The 19,561-nt window shown below is 37.0% G+C and overlaps 1 protein-coding gene across 1 annotated transcript; it reads right to left on the bottom strand.

Moving 5' to 3' along the window:
- Window positions 1–14,604: 14,604 nt before the first annotated feature.
- LOC121430978 (solute carrier family 66 member 3-like) lies at window positions 14,605–17,492 on the bottom strand. The gene is made up of 3 exons (XM_041628423.1): window positions 17,339–17,492; window positions 16,381–16,422; window positions 14,605–15,691 (listed from the first exon to the last, which is right to left on the bottom strand). Exons 1-3 carry the CDS (start codon window positions 17,454–17,456, stop codon window positions 15,600–15,602), a joined length of 252 nt encoding a protein of 83 aa, XP_041484357.1. The 5' UTR covers window positions 17,457–17,492; the 3' UTR covers window positions 14,605–15,599.
- Window positions 17,493–19,561: the final 2,069 nt, after the last annotated feature.

Genomic DNA, 19,561 nt, shown 5'->3' with positions numbered 1-19,561 from the left:
AGTATCGTCAAAGGAGTTCATATCTACTTCAGATAAACATAATGCTTGTCTACGGAGTTGAAAGAGCTTTGCGTTCTTAAAGCGCCTTTCACATGCAAACTGGTATAGGCCTATTACTGGAGGGTCTAGGGAAGGAATAGAGCCCCTTTCAATATTTACAAAAAAAATGTGTTTATATAAACTTATTGTATTTTTTTTCGAATTTTATTCTTTTTCGAAATAAGGCCTTATATAGCCGTTTTTACTTGTACATGTCAAATCTGGCCGAAAAACAATACCTTTATACACCAGAAGAATCGTTGGCGGCGGAAGCCAAAAATTTTAGGGGTGACCACCAAATTTTTTTGACAAGCAAAAAAAAAAAGGTTATCCTATCAACAAAATTTTAGGCAGGAACCACCAAAAAAATTTGACAAGCAAAAAAAGGGTTATCAACAAAATATTTAGGGGGATCGTCCTCCCCCCCCCCCCGCTTCCGCCGCCTATGAGCAGAATAATGACGACGGTAGTATGGTTCGTTCACAACAGTCAGTGACAGATTATTAAAATGGGAAAATTTGAAGAAAAAAAATAATTATGAAATTAGGCGCCTATTTGCTTCACGGTAAAACTTACAATTCATGATGTTATATCTAAATGGAATGCAGTGTACTCATGACAAAGAAAGATTAAAGGGGGCGTAAAGTAGTAAATCGCGGTACTATGGAGCTTGACCCGGCTCGGGTAACTTTCGGGAATTTCCGTACATGATTGTTTGCAATAGGTGCACGCATGATTAATTTTGGGATGACGCAGGAAACAAAATTGACAAGCAAAAAAAAGGGGGGGGGGTTCTGTACCAAAATTTTAAGGGGGGGACCACCAACCAATTTTGATAAGTAAAAAATAAATAAATAAATAAAAAAGGTAGCAACAAAAATATTTAGGGGGGACATGCCCCCCCCCTTCCGATTGCACCGCCTATGCTCCCTTTAGGGTATTCTATTCAACCATAATAAAATAATGAAATATCTCCCTTCGTGTAGTGATTGCGCTTGTTCATGTTGGATTTTTCATGGCCACCCATCCGCCCCACTTTGTTGACCGCGAGTGCGACTAATTATTCAAACAAAACAAATGACATTACCTTGGAAACGGTGAGCAATAGTATAAACATGTGAATTGCTTTCTTTTCTATATATTTGTTTTGAAATAACTAGCTAATCAATACCAAAGAGGTAGTTGAGTAGACCTAGTTATGTTCGTAAACCAATTGTAAATGGTAACTTGAGATCTTCGGGCAGCCAAACATTTCTGTTGCAAATATAGCCGGATACAGGAACTGGTTAATATTAAAAAAAGAAAAAAAAACATATATTCCATTTTCCGGATACATTATATAATAATTCAAATGTGAGGCCATAAAAGTAGGGGTGAACTACATACCGGCAAACATTGCCTCTCTATGCGCGCTGTTTCATTTCCCACTTTATTATTTTCATAGTTTTTGTCATGAAGTTTATTTTAATCCTTCCTCTTAATTCTTTATCTTTCTTGTCCCATTTTTCTATACCATTGCTTCTTCTTTTCCTTCTTCTTCCCTCTTCTTCCTCCTTCTCATGCTTCTTCTTCTACTCAATCCATTTTTATTCTGATGTTCTTTCTTCCCCTCCTCTTTCAGCTCATTATTCCCAACAAGGAAACGTGTGTAAATATACTGTGTCAACGCAATCATCCAAGTGGCAGCAATGGTACCCTTTTATTGTTAAAAGATCTTGTGACCTGGAAAGTAACAAAAATCGACAAATCAAAGCGACGAATATTATACCAAGCAGAGATAATCGTTAAATTCTTAAATAAAAGCCGGACATTCACAGCAGAAGCACAACGTACTCCTGGGTCAAGGTCATGGGTTTGTAAAAAAACAAGACAGCAACAACTGCCAGGCAAGCAAAGGGGAAAATGCTCTCTAAGGACGCCTTAGCTATTATTTGTGCACTGTGAATTGTTTGCTATTAATGTACACGGCCAATTTATAGTTTTCAAAATCCTTTGCGCGCACCATCCTATTACAAATTTTGATCCTCTATGGCTGAGATATTCAAAGATAGATCAAACTATGTCGAAATCCTTTATCGCTCAGTATTATCGCACCACAAAGGTATTCGGAATAGATGAATAATTGATGAATCAATAAATTACGACCGAACAATAGTGATTTCCTTTGCACAAGGACGGTTTCGATGTTAGGTCATGGTTACGGATATTGCTTTCGACAATATCAAGCAGACAATATATCAAAACTTTAATTCACGCATCAAATAGTAGTTGAAGACTTTAGTAGTAGTAGTAGTAGTATTACTAGTAGTAGTAGTATAGTGGCGTTGGTTTTGGATGTGGTAGAAGTAGTAGAAGTAGTAGTAGTAAATTAATAATAGTAGTAGATTTAGTAGTAGTAGTAGTAGTAGTAGTAGTAGTAGTAGTAGTAATAGTAGTAGTACAAGTACTCTTAGCAGCAGAAGTAGCAAAAGCAAAAAAGTAGAAGTATCATTGGCAATAGGAGTGGTAATTGTAGGAGGAGTATTTTTAGCAGTTCTTTTAAAGTAGTTAGCATGACCAGCTGTCTCTTTTGACCAATGTTTACATTTTTCATGTTGATGATTACTAAAAGCTTCATTTTGGCTTTTTGATTTTTTTGAATTGCTATATTCACTCTACTCCCACCCAATAGGCAGAATCTTTTAAAGAGGTAAGAACAAAAACAAAAAATGTTTATATCTACAATGAAATTAGATTGGGTGAATACTTATGGGTTAATGTAATGAATAGGAAATATTTATGCTTCCCATCTACCCCCCCCCCGGCCTCTATCTCTCTCTCTCTTTCAAACACACATTCATATTACACTAACATAATTATTGTATCATTTGTCCCTATTCTTACATTTATTTTCAGGCACTAACCAGTTCATGTTTACATTTTGCAGGTAGATGTAGGCCTATAATACTTATCCTACTTTTAGACATTCAGACGTCAGCCATCAGTGTATGTTTCATCAGGTATTGGAAGCTTAATGCTTTATCATTTAGCAAGAGGTATATCATGTCAATCATACTAATATTTTATCATTTTCTTTTAAATAATAACTTCTATACAATTTCCCCTGCACAGCAATGACATGAACGTTATAATGATTTAATCAATAAATTCAATGTTATCTTTGCTTGGAGCAGGTTTATCATCGAATTCGAGAAACCATATTCCACTTGAGGCAATATCCCCCCCCCCCCCCCCTGTCAAAGTACAAAATATCGTCTGAAGAATCAACTGCTCCGTTTCTTTTCATGTATCGAAATGGGTGTGAATTTCCACAAATTGATTAACTTTAAATATTCATTGAATTTCATGAACCGAATAGAATCTCTCTCGGGGCTCCCTTTCGAGAGAGAGTTTGAAATTTTCCTCGTCAGAATGATGGAATGGCTTCAGCAACAGCTCCCTGACGCCATGACTCTTCTCACATGGGTGATACTGAACTGCAGAAAGCTGAAACTGCAGTAGTGCTTCGTGGAGATGGAACTCAGACGTCCACTTGTGTTTCCAAGGCATAGCATCATGCTCATGCGCCAAATGATTTAACTCTGAATAATGCTTGGATCGGGAGTGATCATCAACATCACCATGGAGGGTGCCGCTTCGACCTTCAAAGTCCCTGAGGAGTTTTTCACGGAGGGAACTGTCGATCCCTAATGGAGCCCTGACCCTGACCCTTTCTTCTGCGACAAGCTTGGCATATTCTAGGATAAGCATTCTGATGTGTTCTTTACGGTACCTGCTCATTCGTTTCTTTCCGTCAGGGCCAATACTCGAAGAAGACTTTGTAACAACACGACCAAGTGAATCAACTTTGTGGGCGATTTTTTTAAACAGTGAGAAAAGTTTAGGTTCGCTCCTGGAATTGCCAGAGGGTGTTTTGTTTCCTTTCTTTGGAGCCATGTTGTCGCATTCTTTGTTATCCTCCAGGGTATGTCCTTCGACAATGTCTATTGCCGATCCGAAGTCACTGCTATTTGTGCTTTCAAGTTCTCCGTGGTCGTCGTAGATTTTGTGGGCTTGTCTCGTTCCGTTGATATCGGTAGTCGAGTAGTAATCGATGATGCGCATAAGCACAGAACCCAAGAATGGAAGACAAGGTGGCGCTCTCATCGCTTGATCAAGGCTAGGGTTGTTGTCCAAGGTGAGACTTTCGTCGTCGGTGTAGTCGAGGAGATCTTGCCACAAGCTTTAAAAAAGATATACACAATCATGAAACTACTAAATTGCGATGGTATATTGATGTAGTCCTAGGTTTGAATATAATTGTGGAAACAAGATTTTGTTTGTTTTTATTACTGTGTTCAAAATAATACAGCCGACGTGAGCGCTTACGCTTGAAATTGATAGCGGCTTCATGAATACATATTATATATTCATAGTTAACACATTATTTACATTACAAATCAGATAAAAGCAAAATGAATGTTGATAAGTAATTAATATGTGTATCATTATTATCATCATCAGCATCATCATTGTTCTTGTTCTTGTTATTATTAATATTATGTGAATATTTTATCAGTAAAACAAATGTGTACTGCATAATGCAGTTACTGGTAAAACTATGTATTTTTTTTTTAAATTATTGGTAAACTTACTTGTAGTCTTCTGGATCTTGTTCTTCAATCAGCAACCACGTATCCCGCAACCGGTAGACAGCCGGAGATTGCAAACCAGTCAAGACAGCACGCAAAGAATGGTAGTTCTTCATCTCCCGAAGGACATCTGCAACCTTCAAAAAGTATTTGATAGATGAGGCCCGCTCAGTTGACCTTGCAGGAGTCAGAATCTCTGTCGTCACCATCCCAGCGATCTTCTTGAAAAATCCAATGGCCGCTACAACATTCGGCGCCCGGTAGTTCCGATCTTCTTTGAGCCACATGCAGCCGACCATCTCTGCTTCATGGATTCGCAGGAACAGTTCTGCGTCAAGTGCTGTCAGTTCGTTAGCAAGGTCATCTGGTTCGACGTCTCTCAAGGAACTCGGACTCTCACGTGGAGACTCTTTTAACATATGAAGTTTGCGATTAGCTCCGGTGAAGAAGATGCTCATTCTCTTTGCGGTTGGCTTTGGCATGCGACGTTTCATTTTGTCATGCCCATCTTGGTCGCTGCCATCACCATGTTCATATGGTACGTAGTGATGGGATATGGACCATCTTTTCTTTTTCTTATGAGCAGGATGTTCGATTTGTGTGTCGTCTATCTTTGGATGGGGCTTCTCTTTCTGGGTATGTGGTTTAAGTCGCAGGTCGGGATTCTTTTTCCTCAAGTCATCGACCAGTCTATGAAGTTCCATCTCTTCCTTCGTAAGAAGCATGGCGTGGCCGTTAATGACATGAGCAGTCCGGGTGTCGTCGTTGTTTTCCAAGTCCAGATAAACAAGCGATGTGTGGTGTGTAACCTGGTCAGCATTCGGTAGGTCCTCAATGAAGCTTGCTTCTCCCTCAAGGACATCCGGCAGTGATGCAGTATGGTGGATCTCACCCTTGTTGATGCCGAATCCCCTTGTTCGGTCTTGGGTGTCAAATACACCATTTTCAAGGAGCATGTCCAATCTTGTCATCGATGCCATTGGGCGAGCCCGTCCTGAGTGGCCATGCGCATGCGCCTCAACGTTGGTTCTTTCGAAAAGGTCATCGATGGAAAGAACGAGGCCCTTTCTTGTGTCCTTGGCATGCCTGTTCGTCCAGCTTTCAGCATTGCTTGAAACCAGACTCCCGACACTTTGTATGTCCTCCAGGCTTGATAAAGAGTCTACTGCACCACTTTGTAGAAGGGCGGAATGCAGGGGATTTTTCAGGGTAGCTTTGGACTTACTGTGACGGCTGTTAAAAGGCGAACGGGCAACGCTGATATGCGATTCACTCCACATCTTAGACGCCTTATGGTCGAGCTTACCGTGAGAAAGGGGGTCATTAAACAGGAGTGGGTTGCTTGAAAGTGTTCCGGAAGATGTGCCATGCTTTGTAATATCCCCGCTGTTTTGGTGAAACGACCCGTGGTGCTCGTCATCGCTGTCGGCAAGGGTTTCATCGTGATGGTCAATGATATGTTCCGCGAAATGATGGACCCATCGATGGGCTGTTGATTGTCTGCGATCTCCAACTCGGGGATTGGGTCCAGAGGGATTCAAATTGATATTTTCATATTGTGTTGTTAATTCTCTTCTATCTTTCTTTCCAGCACCGCCACCAATAGCAACTTGTTCTCGTGATGCAACAGATTGACTGTCTGGTGATCCAAGATTGTTTATTTTCGAGTTACGACCTTTAAGAGTGCCCATTCTGTGTTTCCTTCTCTTTTGTTTATTCTCGAGCTTCCTGCGCTTTTCCAACTCATGGATCCACCAAACCCATTCATGCCATTTGTCTTCTCGATGAGTCTCGTCCGAGAGTTCAAGATACCATACAAGACCGTTGCACAGCCGAACCCTAATCACGTGTTCACCGAGCTCTTCCGAATGTGTCCGAATGGATAGCCGGACATTCACGAGAGGGAAGAGGTATATCAACTCGAAGAGTTCTAGATCAGTATTGAAGCTTTTCGTACGGCGCTGAGGAGTTTTATTGGAAGGTTGTGAGGACGGCTTTTCTTCGGCAATCAGCAAGGCAGATGACGTGAGACCTACTTGGACCGCTCGTAACTGAAGGTTATTTCGCCGACTGAGGACAAAAGAACTTTCAAGAAGGATAACTTCTTCTGCCAGTGATATGTAATCCTGTGTCCAAAGCAGCCGCTGTATTCTCGAGTTGCAGGCTAGTCCTGAATCCATATTTACTTTGATTTCACATTAATAAAGGACTTCAGAAAAAAAAGCCCCGAGTCGGGGTCATGGTTTTGGAATTCGCATTTCGTGTATACTTCACTTTTGTTTCATTTTGTTTTATGTGAACAATCTTCAGTAGGCATGATAACGGCGCATGCGCGTGAATGATATCACAATGGATGGATACATGATACTTACGACGCGCGTTTTAAAATGACGTCACAAAAGCTTAAATGCATGAATCTGCGCCCGCGGTAACAAGAAAAAAATAAATCGAAAATGGGGAAAAGGGCAGGGTACAGAGTAGGCTAAAGTTTCCTATATTATTTGAGGATTCCTTATTTCAAATAGGTTTTTGCTCTTTATTTTTACACATTAAGCTGGTCTGCGTCCAGACAATTTTTTAATTGCATTATCGTCGGCCCATTATGATTAATGTTCCTCTTCCCATATATCATTCACGCAGGGCATATTCTAGTTGTCATATAATGTATGCAGTCCCTTTTTTTTAATACGCAATTATATTTCAATAGTTTTTATTACAGGATTATAACATGTACAGAATAAATGGGTTTTACACCACGGGGAATACCACAAGTCAAGCGTATAGGCTGGAAATTATAATGTTCCGATGTAGCCAAAGTAAAAAAAAAAAACTCAATTCCGAACGGTGGTAGCATTTCACTTTGTAATAAGGTTAAAAAAGTATAAGAATTTATCGCAAGAGGACATTTTGTGAAACATTCATTAAAAAGCCTCGATACATGAACGTCGGGATGAGGGCATATTGAAACATGGAATTGACACTGGGGCAAATATTTGCCACTTGTTCTGTGTCAATCGACTCAACGAATGCTTAAATGTCATCGGTAAAGCCTGGCTCATACTCGTTGGGATCCCATTTCTAAAGAAATCATAACATTAGACATGAACATTCCAACCAATAAAATCTTCGCGATCCGAGGTCTGAATAGTTGTAGGACTACTGAAATCAAAATTCAGTGTAGTTCGTGCCTCAATGTAGGAATAATTTAAGCAAATTCAGTTCCAAATCGTAATGACGTCATCATCGGCTGCGACTAGAATCCGATTTGGACTTTATTCTAGACAACAGAACTTGCCGCAAAGTAAAATTTTGATTCATTGTTCCTAACATTATATGCCGAACTTCAAATATGATAGTTTTTTTTATTGAAATAAACCAAATTATTACATATTTACAAGATTGGAATGATTCAAAATAAGAACATAATGTACAAGGTAATACGAAAACAAAAATAGAACTTTCATATTGAATGCAAAATGTGATTTATTGAAAAATGATGTATCGGATCGCACAGTGTGGGACGGACTTAGCTCGCATTCTTCATCTTCCCCGTCTCTCTCCCTCTATATACACATGCCCCCCTTACAGTTTCCTGCCCTAGAGCACCAATGCCGTATTTTGTCTCATCCCCCCCCCCCCCTCTCTTTCTCATTCCACCCTTGCTCCCCCCCCCCCCCCCTCACTCTCTCACTCTCTCACTCGCCCTCCCCAGCCTGCTTTACTCATTAGTTATAATGCATCAATCACTCAAAATATTCTTTCCATTGCCCATTTTACTTTTTGTCTACGTTTCCCTTTAATGCCCATTAATGTGTATTTCCCATCTCTGTATTCCTGGTGGCTCTCTGCTGCTTATGCATCCCTCATCTGACGATCTCCCTCTTTATCCAGGGTTTGTGCTCGGGAGGGGGGGGGGGCAATGGATAGCTACCCCAAATGCATTTTCAAGTAGTATAAAAAGAGGATGAAAGTAAGAAAGATTGAAAAAGATGAAAATCAGGGAAAAAATGAGACAGCAAACCATGAATGCTCCTTGAAAGTATTATTTGCCGAATGAATAATAATGATAATAACGCTCGAGCATCCGATCAGCATAGCCGTGTTTAAGCCGGGGTAATAATATGCAGCGCTTAGAATCATTTGTATTAAGCGCTATATAAATGTTTCATCTTATTACCATTATTATCATTATTATTAATAATAACATTATCAAACCATCAAAAGGGGATGGCCAAGTCGTGTATTCTTTATATTAAAAAAATCCCAGTTTCACTGCAAAAACTGCGATGTTGATTTAACACCAGTCCGGAATCTATATATGACCACACCAGAGAGGTGTTAAAATAACACCAGTTTGAAATCGATGCTGTTTTAACACTAATTGGGGTTGTATAAACGCCTATCTGGAATTAGTCCAATTTTGTCCAAACCGGTGTTGTTTCAAAACTTCTCTGGTGTGGTCATATGTAGATTCTGGGCCTAAGTTAAATTAACACCGCAGTTTTTGCAGTGTATCTTGCCTCCCCCCCCCCCCAAAAAAAAATGTTCCTTCCCCATATCATAGTAACCTGTCCTATCTCACCAATCACTGTTCTTTCAGACTTGGGTAGGAGAGAGGACAGCAAGGGAAGGGGTCTTCTCAACAATATGACCACATCCTCACTATCAATAAAATTTAATCCACCTTCTGAATGCAAGAAAATATCAAACAAGCATTTGAGAAAAAATATTAATGTGTAAAAGTCATTCAATATACTTGTTTATTCATATAATTATTATTTTTTCAAATATATACTGTACATCTTTAAAACAAAATTCGCATTTGTTTGACCAATATTACATGTACATATTGATAACATGCCCATATAAAGGTAATGAAAAAAATGTCTGATTACAATGTGATATTAACATTCTGATTTCATTCAATGAATAGGTGGGGTCGAAGAAATTAATATGTTGAATCGATCTCTAGTAAAACAGACTTGAGGTATACACACTCAACACTGAGTGATTACAATCCCAACACCAAACTCACTCTATTAAAGTTGGGTGTTGGTGTTTAAAAGCAATAAACCAAGCTGCTGAAGGAAACTCTAATACATACTTTGGGTGATACCAACTGCATCAACGACACCCAACACCTTCCTCACTCCCAGTTGGGTGTTGGTGTAAAAGCAAAATCCAAGCTGCAGAAGGAAATTCTAATACACTCTTTGGGTAAAACAAACTTAATAATTAACACCTATTCCCAAGTTTTTTCTAATTCCAACACCTTTCTCACTACAAGTGTTGGATGCTGTCTGGTGTTTGAATTTGTGCTGAGACACCAAAACCAGTATCCATAACCGAACGTTAACACCAAATTATGTCTCACATCTACTAACTACATACTGTTCTCACCCTTCATTTCCACAAAACCTATCACACCACAGCACAATTAGATATTGAATGCATTACCTTCAAGCATGACTATTGAACAATATCACAAATCTCTAAAAATCAACCTAGTGTAAAATTTTACTGATTGCATCCAATGAGGATTTTTAGGGCCCCATGACTGCTATGAAAGAAAGAAGGAAAAAATGTCCTACGGGACTACAGTTGATTCTATTAAAATAAATAACAATAGATATAATTTAAAAAGATCTTTTCATAAGATACAGAGCACATAATTAAAATGAAATAGCAGTCTTAAAACCCCCCTTCTCCTTGGCCTCATAAAAACAAGGAGTCTGTAATGATAGTTTGATGATATCTACATGTAAGCACTCTACAATAAAGCAGCATAAGTAATAAAGCCTTAGCAGAGCAGATACTATGGGGACCATGATTTTTTATTTTTATTTTTTTTTTTGGGGGGGGGCTGGCCCCTTTTTAATGAAATATTCAAAGCTAATAAACATTGAAGTATGGCGAATTGTGCTATTATTGTCACTACTATTGGTACAGAATCAACAATTTCAATCACTCAATCAACCATTAAAACCATTTCAATTATTTCAGATACAAAATTCATCAATAAAAAAATCATGATAAAATTCTTTATGATGAAACATAAAGTTAAAAGAAACAATGATTCTAGCACACATTGGCAGTCACATGGTAATTATTCTTTTTGGATGTACATGTAGTCAAGGCCGGCCTAAAGGGCCGCATTTCGACGGCCTTGGCCTCGGTCCGAGTCATGTGTTCAAAGCCTACGAGTGAAGGTTTTGAAGTGGCCTCATGACTTGAAAGTACCACCTAGACTACATCCCTGGTTTACACCATTCTAAAAAAATTGTTAAAGGGTTAACATTTAAAATACATGTAGTTTGAAAAATTTAAATCATCTTTTTACAAAATACAATATATGTAATATACAATAATTTGTTTTGGAAATAGATTTACATTAATAAATTTGTACTGATATTGCATGGATAATGCATATGAAAAAAAGTACTTTTTATTAATAAACTTAGGGTCTTAACACATTATAGGCCATCGCTCATTATGTGCACACAAAAAAAACATACTTCTAATTGCCGTCAACGAAGGACATTAAAATAAAAATATTTTAAGGCCAAAACTGGTTACATTTCACTCACTACACTGCGACTACCTCCGCCCGTCTTACAAAGAGCTACGATTGATCCAATCAAACATATCTCTATGGAAATCCATCAGTGTCATAATTTTATCTACAGGAAATTTGCAAAATGTCCTTTGTAAACAAAGGAAAACATCAATTCGTCAAGAAATCAATGACTTTCTGGATATACATTTACATCTGGAATTTTTTTCAACAAACATGCATTTCATCTGTTGACTTTGCCGGCTTTCCATAGTTGCGGTTGATCGGATCAATCGCGACTCTTTGTAAGACAGGCCCCTGCTATGAACGATGGGCTCCCCATGCAACTTTACTGTTGCTGTTGACACAAGTTTCACATTGTATTTGCATGAATTCATTAGCAGTCTTCAACTAACAAGGATAGTCCACAGTTGGAAAGGGTGATCTTCATGTCAATATGTGTTGGATTAATTAATGTGCTTAAAGCATGTCTATAGCTTTGTCAATAATGTGAATGACAATCAATTATCTAACATACTAATCTTTAATTCAAAAGTGTGGAGGCAGTTAGGTTTTCTTCACACTGCCCTTTCTGTGTGAAAATGTCAAATATTCCTTACTTAGATATTTAGCGCCCCCTATTGGAGTTTTCTTTCTTTCTTTTCAAAATAGGCATTTGAGCACTTACTTTATCAATTTAGTGATTAGAAATCCAATAGCTATAGACAAAAAATATATCCTGACAGTTTTAGCCTGTTACATGCTTTGGAATAGGCTTTATATAAATATATATATATATATATTTCTACAGAATTTTTATATATATATATATATATATATATCAGGTACCCGATCAAATGACATCTTCATGTGAAATCGCAAAACATATATTATCCTGTATTAAAACACATTTTGTTTTCACATTCTTCACATCATAACTATTTTAGGGCATAATGATTCATTCTAACTAGTGATGAACTGGAAAAGTGGTAGATGCATTTTGAATGATTTACCAAAACTAAAGACGGGCTTTATCTGGGGGTGAAAATATAAATACACACGCACACTTCCAAATTAAGGCAATGGACAAGTGTAAAATCTAACAAGGCTAACAAGTAATAAACCACATACAAAGTGAGGGGTGGACTAAATATTGACAGCCCCAAGCTTTAAAAACATGTTTCATCCATTTATATTGAAAACATTTAGATGATTTATTTACAAATATTAAAAAGATTTCAGGTGTCATCAATTAATTGGCTGCGGACGATTTTATGATAAAAAATATTTTTCATATAACCCATGCCGTAAACACATCAATTATTAATTGCATTCATTGTGAAAATGTATGATTGTTGAAAATTACACATGTACCTGAGTAGATGATGGAATGTTTGTATTTTTCTAATTTAAAGAAATAATTTCACAAAAATTGATGATGATGATGGTGGTGGTGGTGGTGGTGGTGATGTTGATGATGCTGATGATAATGATGGTGGTGGTGTAGGTGATGATGATGATGTGATGATGATGATGATGATGATGTGATGATGTGATGATGATGATGATGATGAAGATGATGATGGTGATGATGATGATTGAGATGATGATTGATAATTGATGATGGTGATAATGACAATGCTGCTGCTGATAATAATGATGATGATGGTGGTGGTGGTGATTAACATTAACATGTATAATTTTGGTCCTATATACAGATAAAATCAATGTCAAGGTAAGAAGTGCTACTTTTTCTAATAATTGGTTAGGACTACATGTATGATGATGATTTTGATGATGAAAAATGGTTCCACTTACAACTTAAAATAGCTAATGTTATGAAATAATAATTTTTTCACTACAAATTGTCCAATTGATAGAATTAGGGATCGATTTAAGGGTTGAAACAAATATCATGTCAAATAGCCTTTTTCAATAGCTTGGACATCCATTTCTCCCTAATTCAGATATCATTGTCTTTTACATGATTAACAACAAAATACAGACAAATATCATTGCTATGTACAATACACATAAAAAAAATTGTCTTCATCATCAATAACTACATGTATATGAGCAGTGATATCATGGAACAGTGATTGTTTTACGTTTCACTACTGAAGTGAAATCTTGATCAGTGATTGGCCAAAAGCTTACTGGGCAACTTATCTTGGAAGAACTTGAAAAATTAAAATGTTTTCATGAGTCAGTTCTCTATTTTTAAGACAAAGTACCATTGATATCAATTATGAATAACCCATGAAGATGCAGCATATCACGATTCCAAGAGAATGTCTCTAAAATCGAAGTCAGGGCCCCATCTTACAAAGAGATACAATTGATCCAATCAATCGTAACTCTATGGAAATCCATCAGTGTCATAATTTTGTTCTACAGGAAATTTTCAAAATGTCCTTTGTAAACAAAGGAAAACACACCACATTGTCAAGAAATCAATGAATGTATGGATAAACATTCATATCTAAATTTTTTTTTGAAACATATGTTGACTTTGCTGGCTTTCCATAGTTGCGATTGATCGGATCAATCACAACTCTTTGTAAGACGGGGCCCAAGAGTCACAGTGTCATCATAGATTTAGATTTGGTTCATGTACATTTTTTTAATTCTAGGCCCAATCTAACAAGGAATTGCGATTGATCCGATCAATCACAACTATGGATGGCCAGTGACGTCAACATCTATTATGCAGGTTTGTTCAAAATATTTTCCAACTATATGATGTATATTCAAGCAGTCATTGTTTTCTTGAAAATTCACTTATGAAGGACATTGTGAAAATTTCCTGTAGAAAAAATTATGAAACTGATGGATCTCCAGAGAATTACGATTGATTGGATCAATCATAACTCTTTGTAAGATGGGGCCATGTAGTAAAATCATGAAATCTAAGCCAACTGATCACACTGAACATTGCTAACACATATAAGCACATGTGGGGCAGTGTATTATAAAGATTATTGCTTGGAAAAAGACCTCACACAAGAATTCCATGCCTATTACGGCCATTTCCAAGCGATTACACCATTCTATCACTGGGCCTTCTCTTACAAAGAGTTAAGATTGATCCAATTAATCTTTTCTATATGGAAATCCATCAGTGTCATAATTTTTTCTACAGGAAATGTGCAAAATGTCCTATGTAAACAAAGGAGAAAAACCAAACTGTCAAGAAATCAATGAATTTATATAATGGATATACATTCATATCCCGAATAAATTTTGAGCAATCATGCATTGAATATGTTGACTTTGCTGGCTTTCCATAGTTGCCATTGATCAGACCATCGCACCTCTTTGTAAGACGGGCCCCAGAATTAATTGGCAGATATATCTTTTTTTTTTCAGAACAAAATTTGGTGGTCATTTTATTGCCACCTGTTCTAAAACTCAACTTCAGATTTTTACCATAGCTTTCATTTGTGTATAATTAAAGCTATGTAAAGGCACACAACTGGAAAGAATATCATCATAGTAACAATTAATACTATTGCCAACTGTGATTGGACAGATTTCCAAGACATCGGGCCATGTAACACAGAAGTACAATAAATATCTACAATCGATTGTAAATATCTTGTACATGGATTGCCATAAACTAGCAATCACAATTAATTTTACAAATAATTTTATCTTTTTTTAATGTCACATGGCCCATGTCATATCTTTCTTTCCTCAAGAAACAAAAAGGTAATTAGATTACAGTTTAGCCTGCATAAGACAACCTCCAAGAAGTTCAATAATCATTTACCGGTAAGCCAAAGCAATCACTAGACCAGAACAGGCAAAGCATGTGCTATCAAACCTATGTAGTTAAAGTTGATTCGGACAAGAAATCCACTCTGTAAAAGCAGACTACTAATTTTTGAAGTCCCAAGCGATTCAACTTATACCCACAATGCTTTACTTCTTCAAAAACTGATTGGTCCGACCATCTGCATCTTTCTAATCTATTCAAACTTCTTCCACGGTACTGTATATAAATCACAAATTACCTCAATAGCTGCTACATCAATGGAATAATTTTTCCCACAAAGCTTTTCTTCTTCAAGAACAGATTGGTCTAAACATCTACATCATTCTAATCTATTCAAACTTCTTCCATGGTACTGCATATCACAAATTACCCTAATAGCTGCTACATCGATGGGATATTTTACCCACAATGCTTTTCTTCTTCAGGGTCTGATTGGTTGGAATATTTGATTGGTCCAACATCTATTCAAACTTCTTCCACGGTACTGTACAAAAATCACAAATTACCTCAATAGCTGCTACACCAATGGGATATTTTTTCCCACAATGCTTTTCTTCTTCAGGGTCTGATTGGTTGGAATACTTGATTGGTCCAACATCTATTCAAACTTCTTCTCGCTAGGACGGTAGATGATGATTGCACAACACACTGAGAAGCTGAGAGTCGCTGCTACTGTGAAATTGGTTAACACTAGAATAGAGTTGTGAAAGAAAGAAAGAAAAAAAGAAAAATGTAAAAATGAAATATTTATTTATCAACAATATTTCAACAGGATGCCCAATCAACATAAAAATGGCTCTCCCTTGGGATTCTGCATATAAATAACAATCAAAATATATTTTATTATACACAGTAAAACTAACATGAGAAAATATACATACATATTATGCGTGTGTGTAGTATGCTTGAGTTTGTTAACGAATGGTGTATGTGTGTTGATGTTGATGTATGTGTGAATGCTTTAAATAGTATTATTTTTTATCAATTTTACTTTGCTACCTTTAATCAATAATTAGAAAATTTCAAGTGGCTTTTAATATAAGGCTCTGGCCTTTCTGCCTCTCCTAATACTTTCATTTGTACATTTGTAGTACCCGGTACTTATTTTACATGTTTTCTTTATCCCCATGTCTATACTCCTCCATATGATCTTAAATTTTTCAACAATTACACAATTTTTTCCAGATTCCACTGGCACAAATATTTCTTATTCGTACATACAGACACTTAGAGTCACCACAACTATCTAAATGTGGCATATCTAAATTGTTATCATTCATGAATGTACTTTGCAATACATGTGTAAATTACTCAAAAATTGGTCTTCAATCATTATGTGTTTATATACAATTATACAAAATTTATAAAAAAAAACTCACCCAGGTAATCTGGTTTTGTCATGAGATTTGTTGCTATGCGACCTGAAACAGAGAAATCAGACAAGATTTTAAAATATCTCAAATAAACAAAAATACATGATTCTTTCAAAAAGTAATGTGTTTTATTTTTCTTTTGTATCAATATTACGTGCATAATAAACTTAAAAGAGGGAGCGTTTTTTGGGGGCCAAACAAACAAAAGCACTTATCTTTAACAACACTCAGAAAGGTGAAGTATAAGGTAGCCTGTAACTCAACAATAATGTGGCCCTGGCTTTGTCTGTGGCCTTGGTCGTTGAATTTCAACCTTCCATGCAACACTGCTTAAAGAACAATTGCCCTCATTTTTCAAGGGAATAGGACACCATTCAGATAGAAATCACACACAGTCAAACCACATTAGATAGAGATTCATGACTACTAAGTGCTTTATAAAGTCACAGAAATAGGGGAGGTTAGAAGTCAAGGCTACTAGCTAGTCTAGCTTGGCTTCTAGCTGACCAGGCTCCCTTTGGGATGACAACCCTAGCTTGCATCCGTACGGGCTGTGAAGGTGGAAACCGATTCAGTCCCAGGAGCAAGTGGCTTTGACCCCGTGCCATATTTGGTTTGGGTTGACTGCCCATTCCATCTTAACAACTATTGTCACATTATTTAATTATGGTTTATTATGTGGCAGTCATGGGCCAATTTTCACCATTTTATGATGGTCACATCAGGCCAAAAGAACAATCTATAAAAAAGAGAAGGAATAAAAAGCCTGTATGATAAATTTATTATCTCACTTTCCCATGTCCTGAACAATTTCTAATGGTTCCCAAAGTTTGCTTTCCACCTAAAGCCATCTCATTTAAAGGTATTTCCAATGATATCTTGCAAAGTATGGTGCTAGCAAATAGTAATCCATCCCGAGTGAAAACTTGCGCGCTATGGTGCTAAACAAATCCATTTTACTTACCAGCTGACGTCAAACCAGATATAGACCACATGAGAAAACTAGCTGATCCCGAGTTCTTTGTACTATAGATGGTGTTCAATGCGAGTAGTTTACTGCTTGCATTCAGAGGTAGATTCATGGACTGAAGAAAAATGCAAGGAAAATCATAGGAATAACTCAGGATTACATATGTAATCCAAAACCAAAACTAAATAGGCTCTATCACATTTGCTCCAGCGGCAATTGCTCCACTGTAAACTCCGCACACTGATAGAATGGCCAACTATTACCTTAACTTCAATCTTAAAAGGTCCGGGCTGAAAGAATTTATAGCTTTAATAAATAGAGTAAAATTCACTGAGCAAAATGCCGAAATTTTCATCAAAATCGGATAACAAATAACAAAGTTATTGAATTTTATTAAAAGTTTGGCAATATTTTGTGAAAACAGTCATCATGAATATTCATTAGCTGGGCTGATGTCACATCCCCACTTGTTCTTTTGTATTATATTATGTTATTAGGTTTATTCAACTTTTTCCTCCAAGAACTAGAAATATTGGATTGACAACTGATTTAGTGCATTAGATATTCATTTAGACCAGCAAAACTAAAAATAATCATACATTTATGATTTTTGGTTGAAAACATAATTTACATTGACTTTGTACACAAAATCACGTTTTTGAGCAATTTTTGGTCTGACATGCACTTACATAACGTCTGACATGCACTTACTGACATGCACTTACATGCACTTACATAACGTTGCATAATTTCGGAACCGCATATCTGGGTGACACAAATTTGGTCCCAAAAGTTGTGCAAGACTTGAAAGTAAAAAGTCAGCGAGCAGCGCGGCCAAACAAATTTGCGCGGCGAAAATATCGCGCGACTCGTTGAGGGAGGCCTCGGAGGCCCCCGCCTACATAGGGTCAAAGAAAATTTACAAATAATCAGCTTTATAAATTTTCGATACTGAACAGTGCACTGCTGATCGTGTTTACGTTTTGTGTTTTGCAATTTAGTTATCAATAATGATTCATGTTGCTGATTAAATTTGAAAATTGGCATTGAACATTCCCTTAGAGTCATGCTTGAATGCCAACGCAAGTTATTTAATGCTTAATCTGCATGCAATGTCTGACCAATGAGGTGATGGATTAAAAACTGCACACAACTGAAATTGAAGTGGGACTCTAAGGGGGTGTTTGCAAGAAAATATTTGCAATCAATCACAAATATTATGTTGCAATTTTACAATTGATTGATCACTTTTAACTATAGCAAATCAGATTACACTCCTTGTTTCATGGAGCAGATTAGCAATCAATTGCACAGCATATACTTGATTTCGGGAACAAAAACAGACTTGCAAGTGATCACAAGTTTCTTGCAACACCCCATAAGTCATTCTGATTTCCTTGTGAAACATCCCCTGTAGTCATGCCCTATCTGAAGGTTCAAAGTTAAAGCATACCTCAGGCGATGGTTTGTGTAGGCTCCACTACACTTCACTACTGTTAAACCTCGCTACACCTACCAGAACCATCAGGGCTCATCAACGGATTGACACTCCCAGGGACAAAAAGTGTCACTTTTTATTGGTAAAAAATACAATTCTGGTAAAAAATATAATTCATGCAAAAACATGACCTCACATCTACATGTATCCAACTCATCTTAAATTTCACTGTTTCACTCCTTGACCATGCTTCTATCAGTCTAAAAAACTGTGATTTAGAGCCAGTACCCATTTCCTCACACGAATACTCCCTTCAAAAACATGACAATCACAAATTGCATATGCGCGGGTGTCGCGGCTCAAGACGTATGAATTTTTATATTATATTGGATGGCTCAGAATGGAATACATGAAATATTACAAGAGTTCGGGAAAATATTCCTCGAATCACAGATGAGTGGAATATTGGCCCTAACGAGAGGAATATTTCTGGTATTTCATGATAAAATGCCATCCGATATAAATATTATCTATCCCACCTACCCCCCCCCCAAAAAAAAAGAGGGAGATATTTGATTTTATAACAAGTCATATCACATTACGCCATTAGCACTTCATAGGATCAATTTTGGTAGTTGACCTGTAGTTCATTATGACGTCACAGAGCGTAGTTGTGCTGTATACTGCACATCGCATTGCTAATGCCTTGTATATTTTACCCCATTCATGCATGCGCCCTAAACTGTTGAATAATCTGAGAAAAAAATCAAATCATTGTT

This window comes from Lytechinus variegatus, chromosome 17 (genome assembly GCF_018143015.1).
Source record: "Lytechinus variegatus isolate NC3 chromosome 17, Lvar_3.0, whole genome shotgun sequence".
Classification (NCBI taxonomy): Eukaryota; Metazoa; Echinodermata; class Echinoidea; order Temnopleuroida; family Toxopneustidae; genus Lytechinus; species Lytechinus variegatus.
This window is presented reverse-complemented; position numbering and strand designations above follow the sequence as displayed.